The 12,247-nt window shown below is 41.9% G+C and overlaps 1 protein-coding gene across 1 annotated transcript; it reads left to right on the plus strand.

The window, feature by feature from the left end:
* The first annotated feature begins 8,676 nt into the window (after nucleotides 1-8,676).
* On the plus strand, nucleotides 8,677-9,542 carry LOC129506578 (RNA polymerase II subunit A C-terminal domain phosphatase SSU72 like protein 6-like). The gene is made up of 2 exons (XM_055320352.1): nucleotides 8,677-8,739; nucleotides 8,802-9,542. Exons 1-2 carry the CDS (start codon nucleotides 8,677-8,679, stop codon nucleotides 9,540-9,542), a joined length of 804 nt encoding a protein of 267 aa, XP_055176327.1.
* Nucleotides 9,543-12,247: the final 2,705 nt, after the last annotated feature.

Consider the following 12,247-nt stretch of genomic DNA (forward strand, 5'->3'; position numbering starts at 1 on the left):
TCAATAGTAACTCTAAATGTGAATGGGCTTAATGATCCCATCAAAAGGCAGAGGGTTTCAGACTGGATAAAAAAGCAAGACCCACCTATTTGCTGTCTACAAGGGACTCATTTTAGACTAAGGACACCTACAGCCTGAAAATAAAAGCTTGGAGAATATTTACCATTCAAATGGCCCTCAAAAGAAAGCAGGGGTAACCATCGTTATATCAGATAAATAAAAGTTTATCCCAAAGACTGTAGTGAGAGATGAAGAGGGACACTATATCATACCTAAAGGATCTATCCAATAAGAGGATTTAACAATCATGAATATTTATGCCCCGAATGTGGGAGCTGCCAAGTATATCAATCAATTAATAATCAAAGTTAAGACGTACTTAGATAATAATACACTTATACTGGGAGACTTCAGCATGGTACTTTCTGTAAATGACAGATCTCCTAAGCACAACATCTCCAAAGAAACAAGAGCTGGAAATGATACACTGGACCAGATGGATTTCACATATATTAACAAAACTTTACATCCAAATGCAACTGAATACACATTCTTCTCAAGTGCCCATGGAACTTTCTCCAGAATAGACCACACCCTGGGTCACAAATCAGGTCTGAACCAATACCAAAAGATTGGGAATGTTGCCTGCATATTTTCAGACCATAATGCTTTGAAACTAGAACTAAATCACAAGAAGTTTGGAAGGATTTCAAACACGTAGAGGTTAAGGACCATCCTGCTAAAAGGTGAAAGGGTCAACCAGGAAATTAAGGAAGAATTAAAAAGATTCATGGAAACTAATGAGAATGAAGATACAACTGTTCAAAATCTTTGGGATGCAGCAAAAGCAGTACTAAGGGGGAAATACATCGCAATACAAGCATCCATTCAAAAACTGGAAAGAACTCAAATACAAAAGCTAACATTACACATAAAAGAGCTAGAGAAAAAACAGCAGGTAGACCCTAAGCCCAGCAGAAGAAGAGAGTTAATTAAAATTCGAACAGAACTCAACGAAATCGAGACCAGAAGAACTGTGGAGCAGATCAACAGAACCAGGAGTTGGTTCTTTGAAAGAATTAATAAGATAGATAAACCATTAGCCAACCTTATTAAAAAGAAGAGAGAAAGGCTCAAATTAATAAAATCATGAATGAGAAAGGAGAGATCACTACCAACACCAAGGAAATACAAACGATTTTAAAAACATATTATGAACAGCTATACGCCAATAAATTAGGCAATCTAGAAGAAATGGACGCATTCCTGGAAAGCCACAAACTACCAAAACTGGAACAGGAAGAAATAGAAGACGTGAACAGGCCAATAAGCAGGGAGGAAATTGAAGCAGTCATCAAAAACCTCCCAAGACACAAAAGTCCAGGGCCAGATGGCTTCCCAGGGGAATTCTATCAAACATTTATAGAAGAAATCATACCTATTCTACAAAAGCTGTTTGGAAAGATAGAAAGAGATGGAGTACTTCCAAATTCATTCTATGAGGACAGCATCACCTTAATTCCAAAACCAGACAAAGACCCCACCAAAAAAGAGAATTACAGACCAATATCCCTGATGAACATGGATGCAAAAATTCTCAACAAGATACTAGCCAATAGGATCCAACAACACATTAAGAAAATTATTCACCATGACCAAGTAGGATTTATCCCCGGGACACAAGGCTGGTTCAACACTCATAAAACAATCAATGTGATTCATCATATTAGCAAGAGAAAAACCAATAACCATATGATCCTCTCATTAGATGCAGAGAAAGCATTTGACAAAATACAGCATCCATTCCTGATCAAAACTCTTCAGAGTGTAGGGATAGACGGAACATTCCTCAACATCTTAAAAGCCATCTACGAAAAGCCCACAGCAAATATCATTCTCAATGGGGAAGCACTGGGAGCCTTTCCCCTAAGATCAGGAACAAGACAGGGATGTCCACTCTCACCTCTGCTATTCAACATAGTATTGGAAGTCCTAGCCTCAGCAATCAGACAACAAAAATACATTAAAGGCATTCAAATTGGAAAAGAAGAAGTCAAACTCTCCCTCTTCGCCGATGACATGATACTGTACATAGAAAACCCAAAAGCCTCCACCCCAAGATTGCTAGAACTCATACAGCAATTTGGTAGCGTGGCAGGATACAAAATCAATGCCCAGAAATCAATGGCATTTCTATACACTAACAATGAGACTGAAGAAAGAGAAATTAAGGAGTCAATCCCATTTACAATTGCACCCAAAAGCATAAGATACCTAGGAATAAACCTAACCAAAGAGGTAAAGGATCTATACCCTAAAAACTATAGAACACTTCTGAAAGAAATTGAGGAAGACACAAAGAGATGGAAAAATATTCCATGCTCATGGATTGGCAGAATTAATATTGTGAAAATGTCAATGTTACCCAGGGCAATTTACACGTTTAATGCAGTCCCTATCAAAATACCATGGACTTTCTTCAGAGAGTTAGAACAAATTATTTTAAGATTTGTGTGGAATCATAAAAGACCCCGAATAGCCAGGGGAATTCTAAAAAAGAAAACCATATCTGGGGGCATCACAATGCCAGATTTCAGGTTGTACTACAAAGCTGTGGTCATCAAGACAGTGTGGTACTGGCACAAAAACAGACACATAGACCAATGGAACAGAATAGAGAATCCAGAAATGGACCCTCAACTTTATGGTCAACTTATATTCGACAAAGGAGGAAAGACGATCCACTGGAAGAAAGACAGTCTCTTCAATAAATGGTGCTGGGAAAATTGGTCATCCACATGCAGAAGAATGAAACTAGACCACTCTCTTGCACCATACACAAAGATAAACTCAAAATGGATGAAAGATTTAAATGTGAGACAAGACTCCATCAAAATCCTAGAGGAGAACACAGGCAACACCCTTTTTGAACTTGGCCACAGTAACTTCTTGCAAGATACATCCACGAAAACAAAAGAAACAAAAGCAAAAATGAACTATTGGGACTTCATCAAGATAAGAAGCTTTTGCACAGCAAAGGATACAGTCAACAAAACTCAAAGACAACCTACAGAATGGGAGAAGATATTTGCAAATAACATATCAGATAAAGGGCTAGTTTCCAAAATGTATAAAGAACTTATTAAACTCAACACCAAAGAAACAAACAATCCAATCATGAAATGGGCAAAAGACATGAAGAGAAATCTCACAGAGGAAGACATAGATATGGCCAACATGCACATGAGAAAATGCTCTGCATCACTTGCCATCAGGGAAATACAAATCAAAACCACAATGAGATACCACCTCACACCAGTGAGAATGGGGAAAATTAATAAGGCAGGAAACAACAAATGTTGGAGAGGATGTGGAGAAAAGGGAACCCTCTTACACTGTTGGTGGGAATGTGAACTGGTGCAGCCACTCTGGAAAACTGTGTGGAGGTTCCTCAAAGAATTAAAAATAGACCTGCCCTACGACCCAGCAATTGCACTGTTAGGGATTTACCCCGAAGATTCAGATGCAATGAAACGCCGGGGCACCTGCACCCCGATGTTTCTAGCAGCCATGTCCACAATAGCCAAACTGTGGAAGGAGCCTCGGTGCCCATCGAAAGATGAATGGATAAAGAAGATGTGGTTTATGTATACAATGGAATATTACTCAGCCATTAGAAACGACAAATACCCACCATTTGCTTCAGCGTGGATGGAACTGGAGGGTATTATGCTGAGTGAAGTAAGTCAATCGGAGAAGGACAAACAGTGTATGTTCTCACTCATTTGGGGAATATGAATAATAGTGAAGGGGAATATAAGGGAAGGGAGAAGAAATGTGTGGGAGATATCAGAAAGGGACACAGAACATAAAGACTTCTAACTCTGGGAAATGAACTAGGGGTGGTGGAAGGGGAGGAGGGCGGGGGGTGGGGGTGAATGGGTGACGGGCACGGAGGGGAACACTTGACGGGATGAGCACTGGGTGTTATTCTGTATGTTGGTAAATTGAACACCAATAAAAATTAATTTATAAAAAAAAAAGAACTTATTAAACTCAACAGCAAAGAAACAAACAATCCAATCATGAAATGGGCAAAAGACATGAAGAGATTCTCACAGAGGAAGACATAGACATGGCCAACATGCACATGAGAAAATGTTCTGCATCACTTGCCATCAGGGAAATACAAATCAAAACCACAATGAGGGATCCCTGGGTGGTGCACCCGTTTGGCGCCTGCCTTTGGCCCAGGGCGCGATCCTGGAGACCCAGGATCGAATCCCATGTCGGGTCCCGGTGCATGGAGCCTGCTTCTCCCTCTGCCTGTGTCTCTGCCTCTCTCTGTGCGTGTGTGACTATCATAAATAAAATAAAAATTAAAAAAAAAACCACAATGAGATACCACCTCACACCACTGAGAATGGGGAAAATTAACAAGGCAGGAAACCACAAATGTTGGAGAGGATGCGGAGAAAAGGGAACCCTCTTACACTATTGGTGGGAATGTGAACTGGTGCAGCCACTCTGGAAAACTGTGTGGAGGTTCCTCAAAGAATTAAAAATAGACCTGCACTACAACCCAGCAATTGCACTGTTAGGGATTTACCCCAAAGATTCAGATGCAATGAAACGCCGGGACACCTGCACCCCGATGTTTCTAGCAGCCATGTCCACAATAGCCAAACTGTGGAAGGAGCCTCAGTGCCCATCGAAAGATGAATGGATAAAGAAGATGTGGTTTATGTATACAATGGAATATTACTCAGCCATTAGAAACGACAAATACCCACCATTTGCTTCAACGTGGATGGAACTGGAGGGTATTATGTTGAGTGAAGTAAGTCAATCGAAGAAGGACAAACAGTGTATTTTCTCATTCATTTGGGGAATATGAATAATAGTGAAAGGGAATATAAGGGAAGGGAGAAGAAATGTGTGGGAAATATCAGAAAGGGAGACAGAGCATAAAGACTTCTAACTCTGGGAAATGAACTAGGGGTGGTGGAGGGGGAGGAGGGCGGGGGTGGGGGTGAATGGGTGACGGGCACTGAGGGGGACACTTGACGGGATGAGCACTGGGTGTTATTCTGTATGTTGGTAAACTGAACACCAATAAAAATTAATTTATTAAAAAAAATAAAATAAAAAAATAAACTAAAAAAAAGACCTAAAAGACAACCTACAGAATGGGAGAAGATATTTGCAAATGACATATCAGATAAAGGGCTAGTTTCCAAAATCTATAAAGAACTTATTCAACTCAACAGCAAAGAAACAAACAATCCAATCATGAAATGGGCAAAAGACATGAACAGAAATCTCACAGAGGAAGACATAGACGTGGCCAACATGCACATGAGAAAATGCTCTGCATCACTTGCCATCAGGGAAATACAAATCAAAACCACAATGAGATACCACCTCACAACAGTGAGAATGGGGAACATTAACAAGGCAGGAAACCACAAATGTTGGAGAGGATGTGGAGAAAAGGGAACCCTCTTACACTGTTGGTGGGAATGTGAACCGGTGCAGCCACTCTGGAAAACTGTGTGGAGGTTCCTCAAAGAATTAAAAATAGACCTGCCCTACGACCCAGCAATTGCACTGTTGGGGATTGACCCCAAAGATTCAGATGCAATGAAACGCCGGGACACCTGCACCCCAATGTTTCTAGCAGCCATGTCCACAATAGCCAAACTGTGGAAGGAGCCTCGGTGTCCATCGAAAGATGAATGGATAAAGAAGATGTGGTTTATGTATACAATGGAATATTACTCAGCCATTAGAAACGACAATTACCCACCATTTGCCTCGACGTGGATGGAACTGGAGGGTATTATGCTGAGTGAAATAAGTCAATCGGAGAAGGACAAACATTATATGGTCTCATTCATTTGGGGAATATAAAAAATAGTGAAAGGCAATAAAGGGGAAAGGAGAAAAAATAAGTGGGAAATATCAGAAAGGGAGACAGAACATGAAGACTCCTAACTCTGGGAAACGAACTAGGGGTGGTGGAAGGGGAGGAGGGCAGGGGGTGGCGGTGACTGGGTGATGGGCACTGAGGTGGGCACTTGACGGAATGAGCACTGGGTGTTATTCTGTATGTTGACAAATTGAACACCAATAAAAAATAAAAATAAATTTATATAAAAAACTGAACTCCAATTTAAAAAAAGTGTAAAAAAAACAGAAAGGAAATTGAAACCAAATTGATTTTTCTCTTTGTAAACAGGTCCTCAGTGAAAACAATTAAAAGTTAAAATTAGAAATCTTTAATGTACAAAGTTATATACAAATATACTTTAACTGCATAAAAGCCACACATAATTATCACTCCTTCATGAGGATGAAATTTTTCATGTAATCCTTTTCCTATCTTCTTAAATTTATAAGTTAAAGATCCTTTCTATGTGCCTATTGTTGTCTGTAATTTTCTTTAAAAATTGTAATTATCTGGGATCCCTGGGTGGCTCAGCAGTTTGGCGCCTGCCTTCAGCCCAAGGCATGATCCTGGAGTCTCGGGATCAGGTCCCGCGTAGGGATCCCTGCATGGAGCCTGCTTCTCCCTCTGCCCATGTCTCTGCCTCTCTCTCTCTCTCTCTCTCTCTCCCCCTGTATCTCTCTTTTTTATTTTTTTTGTCTTTTCTACATTATTTTATTTATTTTTTTATAATAAATTTATTTTTTATTGGTGTTCAATTTGCCAACCTACAGAATAACACCCAGTGCTCATCCCGTCAAGTGCCCCCCTCAGTGCCCGTCACCCATTCACCCCCACCCCCCCACCCTCCTCCCCTTCCACCACCCCTAGTTCGTTTCCCAGAGTTAGGAGTCTTTATGTTATGTCTCCCTTTCTGATAGTTCCCACACCTTGAATAAATTTTAAAAATCTTTTTAAAAATTGTAATTATCAAATTTTTGAGCATTTACTATTAGGCATGGTACAGAAAAAATTAAGATTTTGTTTGTGTTTTTTTTAAAAAAAAAAGTTCCTTATATATTTTGGATACTGACCCTTTATTAGATATGTCATTTGCAAATGTCTTCTCCCATTCTGTAGGTTGCCTTTTCATTCTATTGACTGTTTCCTTTGCCATGCAGATTTTTATTTTGATAAAGCCCCAATAGTTTCTTTTTGCTTTTGTTTTCCTTACCTCTGGAGACATATCTAGTAAGAAGTTGCTATGGCCAATTTGACAATGATTTTATTTTATTTTTTTAAAGACTTTTTTATTTTTTTAAAAGATTTATTTATTTGTGATAGACAGAGAGAGAGAGAGAGAGAGAGAGAGAGAGAGAGGCAGAGACACAGGAGGAGGGAGAAGCAGGCTCCATGCCGGGAGCCCGTCATGGGACTCGATCCCAGGACTCCAGGATCACGCCCTGGGCCAAAGGCAGGCGCTAAACCACTGAGCCACCCAAGGATCCCCAAGGCTTTATTTATTTATTCATGAGAAACAGAGAGAGAGAGAGAGAGACAAAGACACAGGCAGAGGGAGAAGCAGGCCCCATGCAGGGAGCCCAACGTGGGACTCAATCCCGGGACTCCAGGATCATGCCTTGGCCCAAGGCAGGCACTAAACCGCTGAGCCACCCAGGGATCCTTGACAATGATTTTAAATTCCTCCCTTTCTCTCTTCCCTTCAAGTCTTATCATTTTGACTCCAACATCCTCTCTGACCTGTCCTGTATTCCACCTATCCACAGCCATCACCGTCCCCAAGCTCCAGTCTTCTCAGATCCACCCGTGCTCCATTCTGCCTACACTCCATGTAAAGGGGATTGTTATTGACTGAAATCTACTTTAAAATGTAGCATGTAAACTAATTCAACTATGTTCAACTACCTCTGCTCGATTATACTCATGAATCATATGCGGCTTAGTGCCACTGTTAATATTACACTTTTCTTTTTTTTTAAGATTTTAAAAATTATTTGAGAGGTAAAGTAAGAGAGAGAAGGAGAGAGAATACACCAGAGGAGAGGCAAAGGGAAAAGCAAAAGCAGAATCCCTATTGATCAGGAAGCCCAACGTGGGGTTTAATTCCAGGACTCCAGGATCATGAATTGAGCCAAAGGCAGACACTTAAGCAGCTGAACCACCCAAGCACCCCTACCTGGAAGGCTTTTTAAAACACAGACCCTACCCAGAGGATTAAATAATTTTACATATATTACATTTCAGTATGGGAATGCTCAAACAAGCTGTACTTGAAGAAATAAAAAGCAGGCAGAAGCTGACATCAATTCCTGATTTTCCTCGAGAATCATGATTATAAGACTATTAAATGCGGAAAACACTGTGTTGTAATTCCTAATATACTCAGCAGGGATATTCTCCAGAATGTGATTTATTTGCATTGGCAAATGACTTTCTGAATTGTGGGGCAATTCCTATGAAGGTATTCGTATGATTTACACAATTGCATTTCTAGAAAATCCAAATGTATATTAATGGGCAAGGATACTTTTATGTAATTACGGGTAGAATTGAATTGGATGTAAGTTCAAAATCTCAAAACAGATTTTCCACCCATATTCATGACCAGGTGTCACTGCAGAGCACTGACATGCTTCCAGTCAGCCTGGCTGACCCGCTCACTGTCAGCCTCAGCCCTCATCACCATGTAGGCCAATCCAACCAACTGCAGGTTTCACATCACTGCGATGGGCGACCACACTCTTATTGAGATTGAATGGTTTAGTGGATGGAATCACCTCGCCATTATCGTGATTAGGTTATTGGTCTCAGGATCCAATGACACTCCACCCCCTGGAACGGAATCCACCAGGAAGTCCTGGAAGTCTCTGCCGACTCCGTGAAGGTGCCCAAAAAGAAGCCTGCGGCCCGTCCTCCACCACTGTGCTGGTCTGGAGAGCGGAACCAAGTAGCCAGCGTCCTGGCCACAGCATCCCCGCAGGCCCTGCAGCCCCCAGCAGCCGCCACCGTGCCCCCGTCCCCGCTCAGGGTGGCTGTGGTGTGCAGCAGCAACATGAACAGGAGCATGGAAGCCCATGATATCCTCCAGAAAAGGGGGTTCTGCATCCGGTCTTTTGGAGTCGCGCGTCAGGCGAAGCTCCCGGGTCTCATACGCAATTGCCCCGTGCTCTATGACTTCTCCACGACCTGCAAGCAGATGTATAAGGACCTCTGGAGGAAAAACCGGGAATGCTACAGCAGCAACGGAATCCTTCAACTCTTGGGGAGAAACCAGAGGATCAAGCCGCACCCAGAAAGGTTCCAGGAGTGCAGCGACCCCTTTGATGTCATCTTCACCTGCGAGGAGAGGGTCTATGACCGAGTGGTGCAAGACCTATGCACCAGGGAACAGGCGACCTTCCAGCCTGTGCATGTGGTCAACGTGGACATTGTGGACACCTTGGAGGAGGCCACCCTCGGGGCTTTCCTCATCTACAGCCTGTGCCAGAGCCTCCAGCAGGCAGACGACATGGAAGACAGTCTTGGTCAGCTGCTGCTGGCTGCGGAGGAGAAAACTGGAAAGAGCTTTCTTCACACGGTCTGCTTCTACTGAAGGTCAGGGCTGGGATTGGACGGGGAACAACTTGTGGGGGGGGGGTGGACTAGTCTGTATTTTCTTTGAAAAAATGGTTTTAACGCCCTTTCCACAAACTTCTGTTTGTAGGATTTTTAGGTGCATCCCACCGGGAAGAGAGAAGAGCAAGACAAGGCAATCCTTGGGAAACTGAGGACAACGGCTGGTAGTCCTGGAAACAATCCAAACTGGGGGACATTGCTCTGGGTACTTTAGGCACAAGAAGTAATTCAGTGCTCACGTGGGTCTGCAAGGAAGTTACTGCCACAGCCTGCATTTTGCAGATGAGCGAAGAAAAGTTTATAATGGAGTGTGGAACTCCATTTGGTGAAGGATATTCAGCCAAGAAACATTGTTCAGGCCATCACATTTTTTCTCAGCCTTCTTTTGGAGACTCAAGGGGAGAGCTAATTTCCTTGCCTTTCCTAGCTTCTAGAAACCACCATGTTTCTTAGCTGATGGTCTCCTATTCCATCTTCAAAGCCAGCCATGAAAAGTTGAGTCCTTTCACATGGCATCACTCTGTCCTCCTCTTCTTCCTCCCTCTTCCACATTGAAGGACCTTGTAATTACATTGGGCTCACCCAGATAATTCAGGTTGATTTCCCAATTTTAAGGTCTGTGGTGTTAAAAAGCAAGCCACAGGCCCAAGGTGGAGTCACTCGCCCTCACAACTGCAAACCAAGCCTTAATTGCAGTTTCAAACTTCTCCAGGAGTGGACTTGGAAAGCAATCAATCTGGGCTTTTCTACTTAGCACCAATGGGCTAATCAGTCACATAGGTCTTCTCCATCTCCCAAAGGAAGGTGAGGTAATTCCCCTAATAAGACCTCCTCCCATTTCCATTCAGGGAAGGGGATTTTGCCTGAAACAGTCCCTTATTTTCTTTGCTAAAAACCTCTTGCTTGATTGTCCTTTCTATAAAAAGCCTAGCATTTTGTATAACTCCTCTGAGCTCCCCTCTACTCTCTGGATGATATGCTGCCTGATTCATGAATTGATTAATAAAGCCAATTATATCTTTACAATGTGCTCATGTGAGTTTTTGTGATTTAACAGTGGATTAGGAAACTTAATCCTATGTGTACACTTTAATTTTAAAGTATACTGCTTGCAATGTCTGAGGGTGTTCTTTTGGAAATAGAATAGAATAAAACAATTAAGTAAGCATGAATTCCTCTTCATTGTCATAAATTATTGGGAGCTCCTTGGACGTCATTAATCACACAGTAAAGAAGTATATTAAAATTAGAGGCATAAAAAATAAAATAAAATAAAATAAAATTAGAGGTATAGGCTATCACTTTTTAAGAAATGATTTTCTTTTGCTCATTTTTTTAGAAAGCAGGTAAGCAGAAGTGGTAGGGCAGTGAGGAGGAGCATAAGGAGAAAGAGAATCCCAAGCAGGCTTCACACCCAGCACAGAGCTCAATGCAGGGCTCAGTCTCATGACCCAAGATCATGACTTGAGCCAAAATCAAGAGTCAGACACTTAACCCCCTGAGCCGCCCAGGTGACCCTCCTTTTGCTCATTTTGAGTAGTATATTAATTATAGAGGGTTTTTTCTTTTTTTATAATAAATTTATTTTTTATTGGTGTTCAATTTGCCAACATACAGAATAACACCCAGTGCTCATCCCGTCAAGTGCCCTCCTCAGTGCCCATCACCCATTCAACCCCACCCCCCACCCTCCTCCCCTTCCACCACCCCTAGTTCGTTTCCCAGAGTTAGGAGTCTTTATGTTATGTCTGATATTTCCCACACACTTCTTCTCCCTTCCCTTATATTCCCTTTCACTATTATTCATATTCCCCAAATGAATGAGAACATACACTGTTTGTCCTTCTCCGATTGACTTACTTCACTCAGCATAATACCCTCCAGTTCCATCCACGCTGAAGCAAATGGTGGGTATTTGTCATTTCTAATGGCTGAGTAATATTCCATTGTATACATAAACCACATCTTCTTTATCCATTCATCTTTCGATGGGCACCGAGGCTCCTTCCACAGTTTGGCTATTGTGGACATGGCTGCTAGAAACATCGGAGTGCAGGTGTCCCGGCGTTTCATTGCATCTGAATCTTTGGGGTAAATCCCCAACAGTGCAATTTCTGGGTCATAAGGCAGATCTATTTTTAACTCTTTGAGGAACCTCCACACAGTTTTCCAGAGTGGCTGCACCAGTTCACATTCCACCAACAGTGTAAGAGGGTTCCCTTTTCTCCACATTAAGAAGGTTTTTCTAATGAAAAATAGCATTTTGACTTGTTGATGGCTTTCCTTATTGACTATATTTACCTTTCTAATGCTGACACCAAAACTTTAAGTAATAAATGAATAATTATATTATTGCTAAGACTTAGAAGTGTAAATAAGGGGCATCCCTGGTGGCCCAGCGGTTTAGCACCACCTTCAGCTGGGGGTGTGATCCTGGAGACCCGGGATCAAGTCCCACATCGGGCTCCCTGCATGGAACCTGCTTTTCCCTCTGCCTGTCTCTGCCTCTGTGTGTGTGTGTGTGTGTGTGTGTCTGTCATGAATAAATAAATAAAATCTAAAAAAAAAAGAAGTGTAAATAAGGAGAAACATCCCCAAATGAAAATAAATAAAGTGAAATAACCTAATTTTGAGAGTATCTTTTTCTCTATTTGGAGGCCAATCTTCAAGCTTTCAAGGCAC

The sequence above is a fragment of the Nyctereutes procyonoides genome, unplaced genomic scaffold (assembly GCF_905146905.1).
Source record: "Nyctereutes procyonoides isolate TBG_1078 unplaced genomic scaffold, NYPRO_anot_genome, whole genome shotgun sequence".
NCBI lineage: Eukaryota > Metazoa > Chordata > Mammalia > Carnivora > Canidae > Nyctereutes > Nyctereutes procyonoides.

What these genes read in the sequence shown, in the direction of transcription:
- LOC129506578 (XM_055320352.1), top strand. Translation starts at nt 8,677, where the DNA reads ATGGGCGACCACACTCTTATTGAGATTGAATGGTTTAGTGGATGGAAT. An exon ending in GGAATCACCTCGCCATTATC is followed by an intron (nt 8,740 to 8,801) that starts GTGATTAGGTTA and finishes GGAATCCACCAG; the next exon opens with GAAGTCCTGGAAGTCTCTGC.